Here is a 22,005-nt window from a genome sequence, read left to right as displayed (position 1 = left end):
AACCTGCCTGCTTGTCATTCTGCCTCTTCCAGAGGGTGAGATGGAACCCCCTTCACACCCGTGCTGAGCATCAGGTCCTGCTAGGGATTGGTAAAGAATAGTTGTAGGCCTGGCAGACCCTGTGTGGTCTCAGAAGCCATCTCAGCCTGGGGCATGAGCTGATTGTCCAAAAAAAGCTCACCGCTGGCCATCCACAGGCCCCAGAGAAGCAGTTCCAGCCTATTCATGACTGTTCTTAGGGCAGATGGTGTCCCAGGGCAGCAATAGCCAATGTCTGCTTATGTACCCTTCTCAGAGCATGAAGAAGTCCCATCTAAGTCCGTGGCCCCCAAGGAGTCCAGGGATGCTGCTGTTATGGGCACTCCCGAGACCACCTACCTCTCCCACCCTGTGCGCCTCCCAGTAGTCACCATGCCTGCCTTCTGTGCAGCCCTATCCAGAGACCCTGTGTTATACTCCCTGCGCTGCCTCTGCCCTAAGCTGAGTGGACAGAGACATCCGACCCAACAGCTACAAACTCATAGGCTCCTCAGCCACAAGATATATGACTCAGCACATGGGGCTAGGCCGTCAGAGTCTCTCTCTAGGAAATATCAAGAAACAGAGTCTCAGCAGCACATGGTGAAACTGAATGATCAGGACTCAGAGAGGCCATGATGGGCTCAAAGCGAAGGTCTAAGGCTATTGAGTAAGAAGTCCCCCTGAGGCCAAGGAGATTTAGTGCAGAGGAAAGAGGGCCTGTCTCTTGTAACAAAAATAGACAAAGACCAACCTACTGTTTCTCAGGAGGCCTTATGCCCTAATGGAGAGCATCCTGGGACTTCTGTGGCTCCTAGGAGACTTGGGCAGCTCAGGCAGCAATGCAGTGCTGTTTCTCCCTGGAGCCTAATCCATTGAAGCTCTTTGCAAGTACTTACAAAAGTACTTAAAGACTAAAAGAGCAACGTTTTACTCCTCTCTCTGTTCCTCTGTAAAGAGGGCTCAAATATGCACAGAAGACATCCCCAAAGCCTCTGTCTTGCTGCAGTGATGAGGAATAAACTTGGAGGGCCCCACAAAATGCTTTTGTGGGGCTCCCCGTGGGGTGGGGACCATTACAGAAAATAGGACCGGTGGGCCCAGGAACGGAGGGGTTCCCTGCTCCTCCATTTTCTTTTTCTTTCTTCCTGGACCCTGGATGTTCTTATATTTCGGGACAAATGAAATGATCAAGTGAAAGGAAGTGGTGGTGCCTTCTTTAGTACCGGGAACGGCAGACAGACACAGACCCGGGGAGCTGGAAAAGACCCATGGCAAACCCAGCCTCTCCGTGCTGGTCCCCATCAGAAATAGGAGAGCAAACATACAGTTAGGATTTGCGAACTTGCTCCCGTGCGCTTACATAGGCAAGCCTCTACCAACAGCTCGGTAAGGTTTTATAGCCGTGGTAGGTCAGCGTCTCACAGCTGTGTTCCTGTCGACATGTGGCGGTGTCTTGCTGAGTGGAGTTCATTATTGTTGTTGCGTGTTTCCTGTGCCGTCACTAGAATGTCTAAGCTTGAATTAAAGCAACGAACAAACATTACATTTCTTGTTAAACTTGGCAAGAGTGGAAGTGAAATCGTGGACATATTAGTCCAAGTTTACGGGGATGATGTCATGAAGAAAACGGCAGTGTACAAATGGACTAAACATTTTTCTGAGGAGAGAGAATGTGTCACTGGTGAAGAGAGGTCAGGGAGGCCAGTAACGAGCAGAACTGACGAAAACATTGCAAAAATTCATCGAATTATGTCTCAAAATCATCGGCTGACTGTGAGAAGCATAGCAGACCAAGTAAACATTGATAGAGAAACAGTTAGGAAAATCTTAACTGAAAATCTTGGCATGAGAAAGGTGTGTGCAGAAATAGTCCCAAAGGAGCTCACTGATGACCAAAAGCAAAGGAGAGTCGAAGTTTGCCAGGACCTTTTGGAGAGGCAAGACGATGTTTTGGGCCATGTTAACACTGGTGATGAAACATGGGAGTACCAATATGACCCTGAAACAAAGCATCAAAGTGCACAATGGAAGTCAGCCAATTGTCCAAGACCAAAAATGTTCTGTCAGTCCAAATATAGAGTCAAAACGATGTTGCTAACATTTTTTAATATCAGAGGGATTATTCCTTATAAATTTGTACCAACTGGACAAAACAGTTAACCAAGTTTACTATTTGGAAGTGCTGAAAAGGCTGCGTGAAAAAGTAAGACAGCCTGAACTTTTCACCAACAATTCGTGGCTCTTGCATCACGACAATGCACTAGCTCACAGGGCACTGTCTGTGAAGGAGTTTTTAGCCAGTAAACAAATAACTGTATTGGAACACCCTCCCTACTCACCTGATCTGGTCCCCAATGACTTCTTTCTTTACCCGAAGATAAAGGAAATATTGAGAGGAAGACATTTTGATGGCATTCAGGACATCAAGGGTAATATGACCACAGCTCTGATGGCCATTCCAGAAAAAGAATTTTAAAATTGCTTTGAAAGGTGGACTGGGGGCTGGCGTTGGTGCATAGCTTCCCAAGGAGAATACTTGGAAGGTGACCGTAGTGATATTCAACAATGAGGTATGTAGCACTTTTTCTAGGGTGAGTTCATGAGCTTAATTGTCAAACTTCGTATTCCAAAGGATGACCTCTAGACTCCTCTGAGTAAATGTCATGCATTCACCTCATGAGCTCTTCCAGCCACTGAAAGCCAGAAAGAATATGCCTAAAAAGGAGCGTGGAACCAAGTATTGGAAACATTAGTGAGGGTGTTGTCAATGGTCCATTACCTATAAAATGTACACAGATGGTTAGTGGGAAACATTAACTGCTTTAAGTCTCTCTGTGATCTCTTGGAGGTACATTTACAACACATACTGGTTTGCACAGTTGGGCACCTTAACAACATTTCATTGTGTTTACACGTGGACAAGCCCACATTTAGGGAGAAGCCATCTGACTCCTTGGACCTGCAATAAAGTTTTGTTAGCATAACAGTTTCACCACCAACCCCTCCCCCAAGCCAAAGAGCTCTGGCAAATGCTTGTAGACAAAAGCACTCCTGGTTATCTAGTCTCTGAAATGGGCTATATGCGCTTGCTCTGGACTCTGATGGGCTTTCACTGGACATATAAAAGAGCTTGCTTTTGCCCCATCACTCGGAACCCCTCCACCCCCCCAAGTCCTGTGGCTGAGGCCTTTGGGAGACCCGCAGGGCACACCTCTTGAGGTCATATCCCCAGTGATGCCCACACAACCTAATAAAAAAATCAGACTACCGCCCAGATGTCTTATCTATGGGCCATCTGTGTAGTTCTTCATTGGCTTAGCAAACACTTCCTGAGGACCTACTATGCACCAGACAACGTGCTAGGTGATGGGGATTCAACAGTGACCAGGACATGGTACCTGCCCCTCCCAGAACTCACAGTCAAGGAAGATCAACCCTTGATACACCAAGCCCCGTATGTGAAGGCTTCATCATTCATTCAGTGCTTTTTGTGCTTCATCGAGCCAGCCAAATGAAAAGTGAAGTCCCTTTCTTTCTGGAAACATTTAGGTTTAGAAAAGGACAAACTCTCCAGTTGCATCTTCTGATTAAGCTACACAGCCTTCCTTCCCAATGATCTTTAAGCATTTAATAAGGTGCCCACAATAGTCCCATGGAGATAGAGAACAAATTGCCAACTGCCAAGAATCAATGTGTTGCAAACTCAAACTTCAGAGCTGTCACTACCCAATGAAATCAGGAGCCCAAACTGTAAGAAAAGGAATAGCCAATTTGGGAACTATACTATGCAATCCAAATGAAAATTTCAGGAACCATATACTTTACGAATGAAACCACAGTGCACCAAGCACTCTCATTTTGCATTGTGCATTTTAATCAAGTGCCATTTAGAAGGCACTGGATGATTAATGAATGGGTTTGGGTCTTTATTCAACCTCTGAAATATAGTGCTTTATGGAGCAAATCTAAATAAGCAAACCAGGTAGAGCTTTGCAGTGATACCATTTCTTTGCTGCATTACTCTGTTTAGCTTTGGGGAAATTGTAGTTGGGTTTTTTGTTTTTGTTTTTTGGGGGGGTTGGTTTTTTTTTTTTTTTTTTTTTTTTTTTTTTTGCAAATTTGGATGTGAAATAAGCACATTGTCTTACTGCTCATTTTCTTTCCAAGGTGTTAGTGGATTTTGTGTTCACATTTCATCTTTCCCCCACCCCCACACTCCAGTTCAAGCCGTTGTTTCTCAGTCGTTGTTTCTCAGTCTAGTTGTGTAGGACGCAGATCCCTGGCCCATGCTGGTATTATGAGCCTTGTGCCTCCCTGGCTCAGGTAGTCGGTCGCCAGTCACCGGTTGGCCGCTCACAGCAGCTCACAGCAGCACACAGCACCCCACTGCAGCACACAGCAGCTCACGGCAGCACACAGCACCCCACTGCAGCTCACAGCAGCTCAGGCTGGCTGCCGGCCACTCCCGCTGGCCACTGGCCACTCATGGCAGCACATGGTAGCCCACGGCAGTTCACACCGGCTGCCAGCCACTCACAGCTGTACACAGTAGCCCACAGCTGCACACAGCAGCCCACGGCAGCTCACGCCCACCTCCGGCTGCTCAGCTCATGGCACCCCAGCTCCAGGGAGAGTTGTTGTTCACAGTCTTAGCTGTAGAAGGCACAGCTCACTGGCCCATGTGGGAATCGAACAGGCGGCCTTACGGCATTAGGAGCACAGCGCTCCAATCGCCTGAGCCATCAGGCCAGCCCACATTTCATCTTTTAACTTAGTTAATATTTCTTTCTCTAGTCCCCATGAAAAAGATTTTAACAAACATTTACACATTCTCAGAATACTAGAAATCACCATATGTTGAACTGATGTATCTTGTTGTTTTTGAAATTATAGAATTCCAGACTCTTTGAGTTGGAAGAGAATTTAGTGGGGAAATTATCCAGCTTGGCACCCTGCAATCAACACAGGATACATCTCCCGGCCTGTGTACACGATGTTGGCTTAACTGGTCAAAGATTAAGCAGAATTAGGGCTTTGTCGAGGCACTATTCAAACTGAGGGGGAGGGGGCCGGCCCGGTGGCTCAGGTGGTTGGAGCACCGTGCTCCTAGCGCTGTAAGGCCGCCAGTTCGATTCCCACCTGGCTCAGTGAGCTGCGCCCTCTGCAGCTAAGATTGTGAACAACAGCTCTCCCTGGAGCTGGGCTGCCTTGAGCTGCCATGGACTGCTGTGTGCTGCACTGGGCTACTGTGTGCCACCATGAGCGGCCAGTGGCCAGCGTGAGTGGCTGGCAGCGAGCATGGGCTACCGTGTGCTGCCATGAGTGGCCGGCAGCCATCGTGAGCTGCCGGAAGCCAGCGAAAACTGCTGTTGAGTGGTGGAGCGCAAGGCTCATAATACCAGCCTGGGCCAGGGAGCTGTGTCCTACACAACTAGACTGAGAAACAACGGATAGAACCGGAGTTGGCGGGAGGGAAGAAAAGGGAGGGAATGAGGGGAGGAGGAATAAAGGGAGGGGAAGATGGGGAGGTTTTAAATATAATTTGATATTTAGGAATAAAACAAGGAAGTCACCATGGGGTGGGATTGGGGAAACTGTCTTAATTTTAAGTTATATATGGGATGAGCGAGCACAAAAATCTTTTCAGTTTGGGGCCTGAACTATGTCATGACCACTGTTTTCACACTTTATAGGGATCCCAATCTTAGGATTTAGGGTTACCTAAATTTGAACCTCATCTTTACCACATTCTAGTCGTGTTACTAGGGGCACATTGTGTCCCCTCTCTGAGCCTTATCTGTGAAATGAACAAAAGCTTCAAGTTATAAACTAAATAAGTCACAAGGATGTAACGTACAGTATAGGAAAGAAGGGCAATTTGGGATTTAATAGTGGCTTGGTTTCCAGAGTTAACTCATGTAGGAGCCGTTAAGCTAAATACCTGGGGGCTTACACAGAGGAACGAGCTGCCACCTGGAGAAAGTGGGTAGGCAGGCTTTGCTGCTGACTCGCTGTGACACGTTAGGCAGTAATTTTACTTCTCTGACGCTTAGTTTCCTTGTTTATAAACAAATATCGTTTTTATCTACTGCTGCATCAGTTCATTCTGGAAACCAAGTTTTCCCTCTTTCCAAACTCAACACAATCTAATTGAATAAATAAGCGAAAAAGTGTGTGTGTGTGTGTGTGTGTGTGTGTGTGTGTGTGTATACTTCTATCTAGACCTGAGCTGTCCCATACGGTAGTCACTAACCCCATGTGGCTATTTAAACCCAAATTTAAAAAATGTACTAGCCACATGTCAAGTCTCAATGGCCCTATGTGACTAATGGCTTCCATATTCAACAGCACAGATATAGAACATTTCTGTCACTGCAGAAAGGCACCATAGATCTAGACCATTCAACCATTATAGATAACAATAATTAAGGATAATAAACAGGCAGAGAGACAACAGTCCATCGATAGGTAGATAAGCAGATAGGAGTGAATGTGAAAGCCAAGGACATGACTGTAGAATTTATAAACACTGGCCCACAAGCCCTCCCTCTGCTTCCTTCCAACAGGGTCAGAAATAAAACACCAAAGCTGTCAGTACTGCTCCATGAACAAGGATGGGGACTGGATTGACTGGTAATATCGAGGAGAAACTGGCTGGGTCAGGCCTACATCACCGTAATAGCGACTGTCAGAGGGAGTGAAAGGTGGCCTGTGGGTCAATAGGAAAAAGAATCAAGATGGAGAGATAAAGGAACACAGGGGATTATCACAGCACTGTGGTTTTGGTTATTGCATGTTGGAACAGTGGTCAGATTAAGAAACTCTGTGGAATGTTTTTATAAAAAGGGGAGGGTGTTTAACATTTAAGGGTGTAGAACTGAGGACTCAATATTTTTACTTTGGAAATTTGTTTTTGGTTTCATTGCCCTGACACAAAAGTCTCTCTCTGGCATTGAACTGAAGAAATAAAACTTATCTATGCTTTACATCATTACAACCTGATAATATTTCCAACGTACAGGGACAAGCTGGCTCCACACTACCACAGAAAGCTTTTACTAAAGTGGCAGTGGCACTTAATACTTGTTACAGATCCTGTGGACCTGTGCCCTTGTACAGGGTCTTAGTTCCTCAGCTATGTGCTCTGAGGACCATCAAGCTAGATCTAGGAGGGCAGTCATGTCTTCTGAATATGCAGCACTGGGGGGACAGGCTCCTCTGTGCTAAAAGAAGTCAGTGGCTGACTGATGGGGATGTAACCTGTGCACTCAAAATTAAGGTGCTGTAAGTAAGGGGCAATCTATTGCCAAGCCTCACAAATATTGCTCTTGTCCGAGAAAAACATTGCCCCTGAACTACATATCCTTCCTTTTTTTTTTACAGGAAATTCAGCTCCATCATAATCGTGTGGGACCATCGTCGCATATGCAACCTGTCATTGATAGAAACGTCATTGAGTGGTACAAGACTCTGTGTGTGTGTGTGTGTGTGTGTGAATAATAGGAACTAGATAGAAAAATAACAGAAAACAAAGGATTAACTAGGAATACACTGTAGCTAATGCTACGGACTGACTTGTGCCTCCCCATCCCCACCCTCAAATTCATATGTTGAAACCTTAATCCCCAATGTGTTGGGATTTGGGGGTGGTTAGGTTTAGATGAGCTCATGAGGGCGGAGCCCTCGTGATGGAATTAATGTCCTTATGAGAAGAGAGACATCAGGGTTCTCTCTGCCACGTGAGGACACAGCAAGAGGGGGCCGTCTACAAGCCAGGAAGAGAGCTCTCGCCAGCAACTGAATTGGCCAGCATCTTGATCTCGGACTTCCCAGTCTCCAGAATTATGAGAAATAAATGTCTGCTGTTTAAGCCACCCAGTCTGATATTCTGTTATAGCAGCCCGAGCAGACCAATACAGATAATAAGTATCAATCAGTTCAACCCAGCTTACTTTAAACATGTGAACTGGACTTTTCACCTTGACACTGGTTCTGAAAAGAGATTTTCTCTGTGCAAGTAAAACATGACTCTTCACAGGCAGCCACCTGCAGCCTCTGGGAGAGGCCCCTTTAATGGCTGCAGTGTCTCCTACTCCCCAAACGTTTCCAAATTGGATTTTCTTCTAGATAATAATGAACAAGCTGATAAACGTCAGCCCTGGATGTGAGAGGAGAACTGGAAAGGGAAGGGGGCTGTTTCATCCCACTTCTAAATCCATGCTGCCATCTGGTGGATCCCACCACAAGAAAACAGGAGAATTTGGTGTCAATGACCGGAAACTTGAATGCAAATCTGCCCAGCAAACCTTCTGAGGCAAAATGATGGTGAGCATTGGCTGTGTGTCCGGTCACGAGCTGAATCATTGACACACATTATGTCAGTTAATTCACAACAACCCAGGCAGGGGCAATTATCATGCACGTCCAGATGAGTAAAAGGGCTCAAAGAAGATTAGAACCTGCTTCCCTGAAAGAACAATTACATGAATAAAGGAATGGACACATGAGTAAGTGAATGCAGGCTTAATTTACGTGCACTGTTTTCAGTTATAGAACGTTTGTACCTCATTCAGATAAACTCTAAAATTAAAAATCCCGGGGGAGTTTGTGAATGGATAGGTGGAAGAGCTAACCTGTATTCCTCCTTGCGGAAGAATCCTCCCTCACTCCTCTGTTGACTCACCCTCCAGGTGATCATATGACCTTTCCTGCTCTGTCTCTCCTCTCCCCCAACTTGTAACCTAGCTCAAGACCAGCTGGGGAGCCCCTCCATTCTTCTCTTAGGAACTGGAACTAGGAAAGAGTTTACTGTGGGCAGCTGACATAGCTCCTGCGAGTCACTTGGCAGCTAACTTATGAGGAAGCTGATGAAAAGGTAGGAAGGGGCGGCAGGTGCAGCAGGTATATGGAGAGAAAAAGAATAGGAGGGCAGCTGCCTGGACTCCTGGTGGCTTCCAGGCCCGGGTGCCAATTGGCCTGAGACCTATGAACAGGCATGTGGTGTCTTGGTAGCTGCTCCCCCTCTCCAAGTGCTTCTGGTGGTACTGTAATCACAGGACCCTGGCCACCTATCCCCAACAGGGACAGAGATGGACATGTAGCCCAATGAGCCAATCACATTTCCTCTCCAAGGAATGGTAGCTAAAGCTGAGTGCTCCAGTGGCAGTACCTCATTCCTTTCCTTCTGAAGCCCTGGAGGTTTTCCTTTTTTGTTTCTCTTGTATTCATTTCTATTGCTTGTAGACAAAACCCTACTGTCAGGGGCGGACGGGTGGCTCAGTTGGTTAGATCGCGAGCTCTGGGCAACGGGGCTGCCAGTTCGATTCCCACATGAGCCAGCGAGCGGCACCCTCTGCAACTAGAATGAAGTCAATGAGCTGCCGCTCAGCCCCTGGGTGGCCAGACGGCTCAGTTGGTTGGAGCGGGGGCTCTCAACCACAAGGTTGCTGGTTCGACTCCCGCAGGGAATGGTGGGCTGCGTCCCCTGCAACTAACAACGGCAACTGGACCTGGAGCTGAGCTGCGCCCTGCACAACTAAGATTGAAAGGACAACAACTTGACTTGGAAAAGTCCCGGAAGTACACATTGTTCCCCAATAAAGTCCTGTTCCCCTAAAAAAAAAAAGTTAAAAAAAAAAAAAAACCTACTTTCAGCCACTCTTGTTATTTAAGTAAGCAAGTTTGAGTGGCCTTCTCTTTCCCCAACCAAGAGAGCACCTAGAGTTGTTGATTTCCCAGCTCTGTGTGATCGATGCACTTTCTGGAGTCCTCTTTATCACTTTCCCCCCAGTTGCTGCACCATTAGATATCTTCTTGGGTATGCTGATGGTGTGGGCCAGATGAAAGGACTGGGTGAGGATGAAAGCCCTCCTTTGCCCTCCCTTCAGGGCACCACCTACAGAGGCCAAGCCCTTGGCCTTGCCCGTCTGATAGGGGCCATCTGATGCTGCCTGGGAGAAATGTGGTCGGCCCTCTCCAGAAAAGAGGCACACTGCCTCCCAGCCAGGCTCACCTCCTTATCACCTGTGTGAGGCTGAGCTCTTGGGCGCTGCAAATTCAATGCTTCTCCCTCCCTACAGATTGGGCCTCGCTTTAGCTTACATCCTGTGGTCCCCACCACTCCATGTCCTAAACATACTCAGGGAAATAATAATAATGACTCCCCACTGGGGGCAGTTTCATATCTATCACCTTATTTGTTGTCCCCCACCCAATCTTCCTGTAAGAGCAGTGTCTCCATTTTATAGATGAGGAAACAGGCTCAGCGAGGCTAGGTAACTTTCCCAAGGTCACATATCTGGTTGGTTACAGACTCAAGACACTGTTGAAAGGAAAAGGGCAGAGTTCCATGGGACACCAGCATGGTGTTCACCTTCAGGGATCCAGAAAGCTTTGAATCAGTGATTTGCTCTCCCTTTTGTTCCAAGAAGCCAGGCCTCTGTAGGCACTGGCCCTGCCTGATCCTCTGGCCACAGAGTGGGGCACATACTATCTGGATAAAGTAGAGGGAGGTTTTCCCATCACACTTGAAATTGATATTTCTCTCAGGACTACCAGATCTGTGATGAAGAAGTCATGATATAAATAGCCAGTTTCGTGCCCTATCAGGTTTCCTGTTTCATCTTGCTCAAAACAGTTGCCACTGGAGAGCAGGGACTTCATTAACAGGCCATTACCTCTGCCCACTCTCTATTCTAATTTCCCAAAACTAGAAGTTGCTAATCTGATTGGTCAGGGTCCAGGACATCTCTTGGGCTCTGCATCACCAATGGGCAGTGTGGGGACAGAGCCCCAAAAAGCAGTTTCCAGGCTCTCAGCCTCACATAGAAAAGTGCTGGCTCAGGTAGTAAATGGCCATCGACTGTGATCAAATGGCCATCAGCTGTGGCTAGTTGGCCGTCAGCTGTAACCAGTGAGCCATTGGGCACTAATATAACTGCCGTGGCTACGCTAGCAGCAAATGGGGGCTAGCAAGGAGATGGTGGCTGAGTCTGCAAGCGGCACAGTGAGGGTTGAGAATTGTGTGGCTCCTGTTTCCTGTGTCTCCAACCCAGCTGCCAGTGAGAGTATAGTGGTGTGACTCCCCTACCTATGGCTCCGTGGGTATTCCTTTTTGGCCTCACCATGTCCTGCGTTCTTATGTGGGGAGTGGGACCGGATGCCCCGCCTGACACCCCGCATGACACATGGCGAAGTCGGCAGGATCCCCTGCACTACAGGCAGGCTTACGCCTTCTGAAAAGTCAGTACAGGGGTGGCCAGTTAGCTCAGTTGGTTAGAGCACGAGCTCTCAACAACAAAGTTGTCGGTTCAATTCCCTCATGGGATGGTGGGCAGCATCCCCTGCAACTAGATTGAAAATGGTAACTGGACTAGGACCTGAGCTGCGCCCTCCACCACTAGACTGAAAGACAAGAACTTGACTTGGAGCTGATGGGTCCTGGGAAAAAAACACACTGCTACCCAATGGAAAAAATAAAAAAGTCAGTATGCATGTACTCCCTGAGAGCCTATTACAAGGCACAACCTGTCTTGGTGAGCAGACATGACCAGGTTTTCCTCCCTCCTCTTCCATGTCTGTAACTGAGTGGGCAGAGGAAGCAGGGAGCTTTATTTATATCTTCAGCTCAACTTTGAAAGCCTCAAAGCAGCTTTCCCTTTAGCTGAGTTACAAATAAAGTAGTACTTTTGTTTCTCGTTTATCTGGCGGTGTTCTAGTAAATGTTTAAACAACCAATTCTTTGGCTGGTGAAGGAAGAGGAACAACCCTGATTCGTACATCTGCCAATTTCCATGGTGTAAATACTCCCACTGTGGCCAATTTCTAGATATCAGCACGACATTATTAGGAAATAATGTACATTAGCATACCATCATATAGGATTTCCGCCATGCAGACGCAGCAGACGTAAATAACCCCACAAACACAGGTAATGGCGAAATGTAGCAAAATAATTAGGAAGTGATAGATTTTGAGTATTTATTACTTTAGTTTCAAATACAGCCAAATTGTAAGTTGATATAGTTTAACTTCTAATAATGGCTGTATTTAACAACCAGCTTACAAATTCCTGAAAATTTAACAGTTGGCTCTCACAAGCTGTTCAAGCCGGCTACAGCATGCCGCTGCATTTATCTGTTATTCCTTGCATGTGGCATTCTCTCAATCGGGACCCTTATCGTTTTCATCTCCCAAGCATCCTTTTCTTGGAGGAACAACTCTTCCATTCCATTTTGTTCTGGAGGAACTGACAATCACATGACCTGCCCCTCCACAGTGCTGATAACGGGACCTGCGATCAAAGCCGTGGGATGAGAGGATAGGCGACAAGGCATTCCTGGGACCTTGGCTGTAATACCATAATTTGTCAATCCCAGTCTCACTTGGGAAGTTGTGGAAAGCAACCCAGCCAACCCCAAAACTGTGCCCTACCAGCATTGAGCCAGATGCTTCTTTTTGACGGCTCATCTGGGGCTTCCCTTCTATCTGTACCTCACCAAACAGGAGAACTTGGGAGAACCTTGACAGGCCCAAGTTCCAGTCCTGGCTCTGCCATTCCCTAGCGCCGTGCCCGTGGGCAAATCATTTCACCTCTTGGAGCCTCTGTTCCCTCATTTGTAAAACATGACAAGAGTAGTACCTATTTCACAAGGTGGTGGTGAGAAATGAGATTGTTCATGTCAACTGCCTCTCTCTGTGCCCAGCACAGGGCATGCACTGAATGGGTCTCCACTCTTCTGAGCATGGTGGGTGGGAGGGGTAGAGTGGAAGCTAGTGGGACTCTGGGGGAAGGAATAGGAAACAGGTCCTCACTGGATAGCTCTGTCTCCACCTGAGCTAGGCGAACGGTGTTTCCTGATGTCTGATTTATTCTCATTAAGATTCTCCAAACCCCCTGTGGGGACAGAGCCAGGAGTTCAGTTTCCAGACTCTCAGCCTCAAGTGGAAAGTAATGGTACTCACGTGCTCACTCGGGTAGTAAATGGCCATCAACTGTGACTGGATGGCCATCAGCTGTGGCTAGTTGGCCGTCACCTGTAACCAGTGAGCCATTGGCCACTAATATAACGCCGTGGCTATGCTAGCAGTAAATGGGGGCTAGCAAGAAGATGGTGGTTGAGCTAGCAAGAGCGGGTTGCAGTTAGCAAGTGGGGTGGGTTGGCAGAGAGAAGTGGACGGCAGGTTATGGATAGTGTGGCTCCTGCTTCCTGTGTCTCCAACCCAGCCGCCAGCAAGAATATAGTGACTCCCCTATTTATGGCTCCGTGGATGTTCCTTTTTGACCTCACCATATCTTGCATTCTTATGTGGGGAGTGGGACTAGAGACTCCGCATACCACCCTGCATGACACCCCCTCACTGGCTTTGCCAGCCTGAAGCATTCTGGAAGAACAAGCATGCTTCTCTAATAACAAGTAGCCTGGGGCAACAGGAATCTGGCTTCTTCCTGGGGTGGGGAGACAGAGCCTGGAATCCCTGCCCAAAGTGCTAGGACTCCTGTGGGTAGAGCAGCAGTAGCAAACTCTGGGTGACCATCCAACCTTTATTTTCTTTGGCCTGCATTGTATTTGCAAATATTTGAATTCCTTGCTAAGACTTAGAAAGCAGGAGCTTTTACCTGACACTGTATCCATACTCCTGGCTGGGCAACTAGCAGCTGGAGCTGGCTTTCAGCTACCCCTAGTCGGGCATGCGCTCTGCAGCTTGCCAGTCTCCACCTGGCTCCCTGCACTCACTTCTAGGGTTTCTAGCTGGGTCTTGTAGGCCTGCTCACTTCTCTCCTCAAGCTGGAGGTGACGGCACAAACTTTTGGGCACATGTATACAACTTCCATGTCTCCCACTCTCCCATGTACCCCTCTACCAGCTTCTGCAGCTTCATAGCACAGATGTGACCATATCTGTTACTACAGATGAACCATTTCTGCTCCCATCTACAGCCAATCCCTCTACTATACATTAGATCCCATCCCTCTCCTCCACCCAAGGACATCATCCCAGCACTTCCTCGTCTCTCCTCTACATCATCAGTTTTTCTCCCTCTACTGACTCATTCCCTCTCAGACCACAAACATGTGGTCCTTTCTCCCATCTTAATAAAACTTTCAACTCCGCTTGCCCTGCCAGCTCCTGTTCTAGTTCTCTGCTCTCCTTGGCAGCTGATCTCCTTTAGTCATCTGCACCAATTGTCTCCAACTCATCTGCTCCCATTCTCTCTTAAAACTACTCCAGTCAGGCATTAACCACAATCACTCAGCCAAAACTGTTCTTGACAAGATCACCAATACTCAAGCCACATTGCTACATCTAAGTGAATTCCTCAGGCTCATTTCACTTGGCCTAGCAGCACTATTTGTCAGGGCTGACCACACCCTTCTCCTAAATACTTTCTTCACTTGGCTTCTAACACACCTGACTCACTGACCACTCCTTTTCGTTCTCCTTTGCAAGAAGTCCAAACTTCACAAATTCTTTGGCTATGATCAATAGTTGCTGCTGGCATAGTGAAGGCACAAGGGGTGCCAAGCATCAAAATGTTCTACTTGGTTGAAGATTTGTATCACAAAATATGTTTTTGTTTTATGTGTGTGCTTGTGTCGCTGAGATCTCACTCCTCCTCAACGCAGAGACAGCACCTGGCAGCAGGGGCAGGGGTGGTGGTGGCAGCAGGTGCCCCATAGACACCTCTCACCCAGCAAAGGAGGAAGGGCAGACGGGGCTGCTTTGCACCCTCACTTCTTGTTTAGCTGGATTATTAATTACTGCAGACCCTAACTGCTTTCCCTGCTTCCTTCCTCAGTCTGTTCTCAACCTAGCGGCACAAGTCAGAACCTGTTACTCACTGGCTGAAAACTGTCTAACTACTCCCCATCCCACTAGGAGTAAAACCCAAAGTCATTACCATGGGCTGTAAGGTCCCACAAGAATGGACCCTCTCTGCAAGCATCCCTACCACTCTCACTCCTTCTGCTCCTGCCATCTGGGCTTTTTGCTGACCCTAAAATATACTAACATGCCTTCAGCCTTTGCACTGGTTCTTCTGCCTGGAACATTTCCAGGGTGCCACATGGCTAGCAACTGTTTTAAAGTTTGTTTAACTATTACCTCTTCAAGAAACCCTATTTGAGATCAAATATATGGTAATGGAAGGAGTACTGACTCTGGGTGATGAACACAAGGTAATTTATAGATGATGTGATACAGAATTGTACACCTGAAATCTATGTAATTTAACTAACAATTGTCACCCCAATAAATTTAAAAAAAAAAATTTAAAAAAAAAGAAACCCTATTTGAAATTCCACCTGCTTGCCTAACCCTCCTGACCATCCTCTGCCTACTCTTTTTCCCCCCTTACCATGTCATCTTCTGTGATACCATATTATAATTTACTTTATGATATTTATTGTCTGTGTCTCCCCGACCCCGAATCCTAAAATCCTAGGAGGGTGCCTAGCACATAATAAGTTCTCCATAAATATTTCTTGAATATATGAATTTCTAGGACAGAACATGGCTTTGATCTATCAAATAGTTTTGTGGTCCAAAAACCATTAAAATAACAAAACACTTGCAAGGACTAAAGCTGTTTGAAAACAAACCAACCCACTGTTCCAGTCCTTAAAGAGCCTTTCTGAGCAGGGATGCAGCAACAGAACCAAATATATATTGCCCTTGGTTTTCCCCAACTCCCTCCTGACTTGGCAGTGTTGGGGATCACCTCCCCTGGTCTTTGGAGCCCCTGAATGCCAGCGGGGCAGTAGCTTCCAGACCCCATGAGACAGAGAGCTCTCTCAGCAGCAGCACAGAGAGGAGAGAGACGGTGAGATTTACCACGTAAGTGGGCACTGTATACGTATGTGCTGGGAGCAACAAGAATAGCAGTAAATACAGAACAGAAAATATCGATCTTTGAAATGACAACAAACGGGACATATTATCTAAGCACTAACACCTAAAGAGGTGAGCTGCTCTGGTGAGCAGCTCCTCAGGAGAGAGAGGCCGACTTCTTTCCAGGCTGCCTGGTCTTCAGTCCTTGTAACTTTTCATCTTTCAACGCCTTCAAGAACTTATCTGCAGGAGAGCAAAACAAACTTAGCTGGAGGAGAGATAAGGGCTTTTTCTAACACTGCCAAAGCAATTATGTGTCCCCTACATGAGCCCCAAACCCATTAGGATCTGAGATGGGTGCGGAAAAAAATCCCTAACAGCCAAAACACGTGGAGAACATACAGTTGAGCAATCCAGGACTTAGAAAGCCCAAGTTTTCTAGGAATTGTTTTCTTCCCCTGGCTATGGGGAAGGCGGCATTACAAGGTGCCTATGAATTGGGGACTATTCCCACCACAGCATGGACCTAAACATTTAGGTTATTTCATACTACCCTTCCCTGCGTGGCAGGCAGAGGGGCTAATGTTACCTATAATGGTTCTTTCCTGAACCATATGCCCTCCTCCAGTGGTCAAATGCTAGCCTTAGCCAGAACCGGTGAGGGAAAAGACAAAGGCTGCAGAACAGCCTATGGCTACTGAATATTCTACAGTGCAACAGATCCTTCTGGGAGTAGAATTGGATTTAACAATTTTACCCTCCAACAGGGAGAAATCAGTCAGCTTACATGCTAGAGGAATCCCATCCACATCAGCACACCTGGTCTGCCCTGGTCCAGATCCCTAAAACTTCAGACCTGAGATCAAATGGCAGAGTCCAGGACTCCGGTGAGAGGACTACAAGGCCAGGGCCAAGGGTCACAGAGATGCTACCTTCCAGCATTGAGAAGTGAAGGGCCCCAAAGCCTCAGTGAATGTCCTTGGGCCTCCTGGGTCTTGCACAATTCCAGCCTCCCCATTACAGACACTCCAACTGGCCTTCACCTACTTCCCTCACCTCCCAGCGAGGACCCCAGTTTAAGATAAACACTAAATCTCAGGTCTGGAGAGAGAGGGGCAGTATATGGTAGGTGGAGCTCCAGGGGTGTTAACACTGTGCAGGAGGCTTGACATTCAGGAAGGGGTCTGTGGTGGATGGAGTTTCAGGTTTGGAGGCTCAGAGTCCAGATTACGAAAGGGCTCAGGACGGAGGGAGAATGGAGTTTGGGACAAAAGGGTCTGCGAAGTCCAGATTTGTGGTTAGGGAAGGAGTCAGTTGAAATCCAGGATGGGAGTCGGAGTTCTGGGGGGATCGATTTGGGATCTGGGACTCCTGCGTGCTAGAGTTTGAACCCGAGGCCACATTGCGGGGGAGGGGATAAGGGGGGGACATGGAGCCAAGGAGGGGGCCGAGGAGGCTAAGGGTGGGCTCTGGCTGCCCGGGAAGGTCACGCACAGCGTTGGGAGTCGAAGCCGTCCCCAGTGATGGTAAGCAGCTCCAGCTCCTTAATCCGGATCTCCAACTCGCACAACTCCTCCGGGTGGGAGGCAGAGGCAAGCTGGGGGGTCGTGGGGCTGGGCGCCAGGGACGAGGCAGCCACCTCGGGCCCCGGCGGGGAGTAAAAGAAACGCAGAGGCTCATAGGGGATGGACGCTAGGCCGGAGGGCCAGGCCGGGGGACAGGGGGCCTCCCTGGAGGGACCCAGGCCAGGCGGCGGCGGCGGGGGTGCTGGAGCCGGCGGCGCCAGAGGCAGTGGACGGCCCCCTACCGCCCCGCCCGCCGGTGCCCCGCCCGCCTTCAGCGGCACAAAGAGTTTCTTCCAGATGTTGAAGTCACTGAGCGGGGACGAGGAGATCCCGCGGTCGTAGAGGGACGGAAAGTAGAGGGGCGGGCCCGGCCGCTGGCTCATCGTGGGGCTGTGGCTGCCGCGCCGCCCCTTAGGCATCATTTAAATGAGAGGCTGCGTGGGGAGAAAACCCGCGCCGGGAGACACGCGCCTGCTCCGAGTCGCCAGGGTTCTGAGGTTCCACAGGCCACGCCCGGAGGAAGTGTGGCCCCACCCCTTCGCTCCAGCCCGGACCCAAACAGGCGGGGTTCTAAGGTCGGGCTGGCCACGCCCCGGAACGTGATCTCGCCCATTGACCGCAGGCCAAGTAGGCGTGCCCTAATGCGCTGCCCAACCCCTAGGTTTCTGCTTCACCGGGAAATCTTACCCACTCGACAGCAGCACCCGGTCTCCTCCAATCTCCAGCCGGATTGGCCCCTTGACTCCTCCCACAGCCCCTAAATTCCACAACCTCGGTCCTGTGCTATTGCACCCCCGAGGTCCAGCTTTCATAGCCTAGCATTACCTCATCCAAAAGCATGAAGCTGAGAGCTGGCCAGAACTGCAAGACAAAACTTTCTTCAGTCTTCCTCTCCTTTTATGGGGAGAAAAAAAAGTGTTTCCTACAAACATATTCTCTGCCCCACCCAACTTTCCTTACCACTGCTCACCGCAAAGAAGTTTGGGGAGTAAGTATCCGACTTTTCATCCTCTACAACTGGAGGCAGAAAAGAAGAGGGATGATTGAGAATGGCTGTTAGAGCCAACCCTTGTTTCTGCCAAATTTCCCAGTGTTTGGGAGATTCTGGAACAAGGACTCTGGTATGGATTTGTAATAGATCTGAAGTAGAGTGTCTTCAATGACATGCAGTGTAGTTCTCTTCCAAACACATTCCTTATCAGGAGCTAACAAGCCATAAACTAACCACCAAAAAGAAATATTGCTGAAACTGTTCCCGGAAGACAATGTTGCCAAAAAAAACGGGTTCTTGGTGCTATCACAGGATCACTAAATAAGCCAAGCAAGCAAAGCCCAACAAGCAGTAGATTTATTAAAAGAAAGGAAGTACACTCCCAAAATAACGGGTGTGAGTAGGCCAAGAGAACAGCAACTGCCTCCAAGAACAAAGAGGCTTGGGATTTTATTAGAATGAGGGCATGAAATATTCAAGATTCAGGGGTGGTGTTACAGGCATTCCAATGGTGGGTCCTTGCTGACTACTCCTTCCTCTTGGGAGGTGGGATTCCCTTTTCTTTATTTGGCCCTTGTCAGAACAGTCATGCAACACATGAGGTAGAGATTTTTCCCTGGCCTTCAATGCTAATAGTCCATTACAATTAGCTAAAGTTTATTTTGAGGTGCAAGTTGGAGGCCTGAGTCACCAAAATCTAGTTCTGGATGGTCTCATAACTGTACCTTTCTTAAGAATGATTTCATCTTCTCTTTCCTCTGTCTCTCCTCACACCTTCCTTCCTTTCCTCCCCCCTCTCTCCCCGTGGCCCTATTCTTTCTGATAAAAAAATACAGTGAATGCTGCTGCCAAGTGCCGTTCAACGGAAAGGCAGGGATCTTCAAGCAGCGCGTTGAACTTTAGTAACAGTGTGTGACAAATTGCAACTTGTTTGGGGCAATCAGTCGGGTGTGAGCTAAGGTTGAGAGAAGGTGTGTTTTAAAGTGTGCTGTAAATTATCTTCCATCATGACAACACTCCATGTCACACATTGCTTCTGGTATATGGCAATTCCTGTCAAATAAAACATCACGGTGTGTCCTCACCCACCTTATTCACTGGATCTGTCACTGTGTAACTTCTGGCTCTTCCCCAAAGTCAAAATGATTCAGGACATTGAGCCAGCTACCACAGTGCAACTAAAGACACTCACAAAAGAGGACTTCCAGAACTGCTTCAGAAAATGGCAAGAACAATGGGATAAGTGTGTTCAAAGTGAGGGGGAGTATTTTGAAGGGGAGTAATCGCAATGTGTCTTTTACTGTAATAATTTTATTTTCATCATTCACCGTATTGTTTGATCACACCTCATATTCTTTATGAGTGACCTGGATGTACTGTTCAAGGGACATAGCCAGCTCCTTTACATGAATAGCCCGTATTAGCCATACACTGAGGGGAGGTAAACTTCCTTAAAAGCCTCGCCTAATGGCCATTGTTGTGAATGACCAAAGATGGATAGGGGCCATTTTAGGCTGTTGGCCAGTCAAGATCTGAGTCAGTACCAGTTCCACTAGCAAATGGTGTGCGTGTGTGTGTGTGTGTGTGTAGTAGTAGTAGCAGTAAAGGGAGATGGATGTCCAATTGGATATCTTTGGGCAAGTTGTTTGACTTCTAAGTCACTTTTCTGTAAAACGGAAATAAGAGAAGCAGGCTGCCTCATACAGTTGTTTGAGAATGGTGTGTGTGAAGTATTGTAAACTTAGACACTACGTCCAGATGTAACGGGCAGCTATCCCCACTGAGGGGCTTGTCTGACACGGAGAAGCTTTGTGTTCTCATACTTAGCTGGATCAAGCCCAAGGATCCTATAATGCTGGGCATATAATAGGGCTCAATAAATATTTGGCACTTTTAAAAACAGTGTTATGTGTTGTGAGAACTGGAAGAGACCAGAATATACCACGCCAAAATATGCCACGTTGGCATAAACAGTATTCTAAGTTGAAGGAAATTAGAAACAGAAGACATAGGAGCAGCTCTCCCTCTTCTCCCTTTCTGCCTAAGAGCAGGGCATACAATTCCCTTTGTAAAAGTAACTAAAATTTCCCCTGGTGAAAGAGTAGATGACTCTTCTCACTGGGGATGCCACTGCCTGAGTCTATATAACAAACCTTACCAAACAACCCTTATCTTCCATAAATCTCCCCCATATGTTTTCCTTCCCACAATTTACAACCCCTAGAAGCCCAAGCCCCTTTCCTTTGTCTTTTCACCAGTTTATCAGCCTTTGTTAAAATGGTTTATAAGCTCTTAAACCTAACCACTTCTTTGGATTTTCATTTCTATTCTGTGAGCAGCACCTGTGCATGCATAATAAATCTTATCTCTTATTAATCTGTCTTTTGTCAGTTTAATTAGCATGACCTGTTAATCTGTCTTTTGCCAGCTACAGAACCATGGAGAGTAGAGGAAAACTGTTTTGTTTTGTTTTCTCACCCCTACAGAACAACAATAGTGGTGAAACAGGGCCGGGTTGGCAGTAGAGACCTCTCCTCACGCCCGGCCACACCTTTCCTTGACGTATCTATAGCTTAACAATAGATCATCCCCCTGTGGCTTGAGCTCAGAATGTCCCCTGTCCCATACAGTTCCCTGTTTTAGAAAATTACCCTGAAACTTATGATTAATACCTTTAGGTTTATTGATCTCAGTGGCCTACCAGGCTAATCCCATCAGTGTTCCTGGCTTCCTGATTCCACCAGACAATCACATGGCCACAGAGAAGGTTCCATGAAGATCCCTGGAACCATCACGTATCCTTTAGAGGAATGTCCAGATTTTCCCTTAAATGTCCCAGGCTGGTCTGAGACTGTTAAGGCAGTTTTTGGAGGTGTTAACCTGCTGCCTTCTCAGACCACCGGTGCTCTGATAATAAACACTTATTCTACGACCCAACTCCTGTGTTGATCTGTTGGCTGAGCGGTGCAGGCAGCACGAGCCCCGGACTTGTGTGGCTTCCAGTTTCAGTGGTGAGAGCCAGGGTTTTGGACTCAGACCTGGGACCACGCCCTGGATGCACTATGTTCTTGGCTGTGTGGATGAACCTTCTTGAACCTCAGCTTTTCATCTATATAATGGGAACAGTACTGGTACCTACTCACTTGGATTGGTAAGATTAAATGAGACAGTCTAAGTCCCTGGCCATGGTACATACTCAGTAAACGTTAACTCTTGTTATCACATACCGTGTTTCCCCCAAAATAAGACCTAGCTGGACAATCAGCTCTAATGCATCTTTTGGAGCAAAAATTAACATAAGACCCAGTCTTATTTTACTATAAGACCCGGTATAATATATAATATAATATAATATAATATAATATAATATAATATAATATAATATAATATAATATAATATAATAATACTGGGTCTTATATTAATTTTTGCTCCAAAAGATGCAGTAGAGCTGATTGTCCGGCTAGGTCTTATTTTCGGGGAAACAGGGTATTGAAGATTCTTAGAAGAAAGAGATTTTTCCATTATTTTTTTTAAATGATGCACAACATTTTAACTTGTATATTGTCAAATGAACTCAAAAAGAGTCTGGAGGCTTTG

At 47.2% G+C, this 22,005-nt stretch overlaps 1 protein-coding gene across 1 annotated transcript; it reads right to left on the bottom strand.

The window, feature by feature from the left end:
• Window positions 1-15,717: 15,717 nt before the first annotated feature.
• C11H11orf91 (chromosome 11 C11orf91 homolog) lies at window positions 15,718-17,835 on the bottom strand. Its single transcript, XM_033119105.1, has 2 exons — window positions 17,346-17,835; window positions 15,718-16,094 (listed from the first exon to the last, which is right to left on the bottom strand). Exons 1-2 carry the CDS (start codon window positions 17,833-17,835, stop codon window positions 16,009-16,011), a joined length of 576 nt encoding a protein of 191 aa, XP_032974996.1. The 3' UTR covers window positions 15,718-16,008.
• Between the last annotated feature and the right edge of the window lie 4,170 nt (window positions 17,836-22,005).

Source organism: Rhinolophus ferrumequinum, chromosome 11 (genome assembly GCF_004115265.2).
Source record: "Rhinolophus ferrumequinum isolate MPI-CBG mRhiFer1 chromosome 11, mRhiFer1_v1.p, whole genome shotgun sequence".
NCBI classification, from domain to species: Eukaryota; Metazoa; Chordata; class Mammalia; order Chiroptera; family Rhinolophidae; genus Rhinolophus; species Rhinolophus ferrumequinum.
The sequence above is the reverse complement of the archived record's forward strand: the minus strand, read 5'-3'. Positions and strand labels throughout refer to the sequence as shown.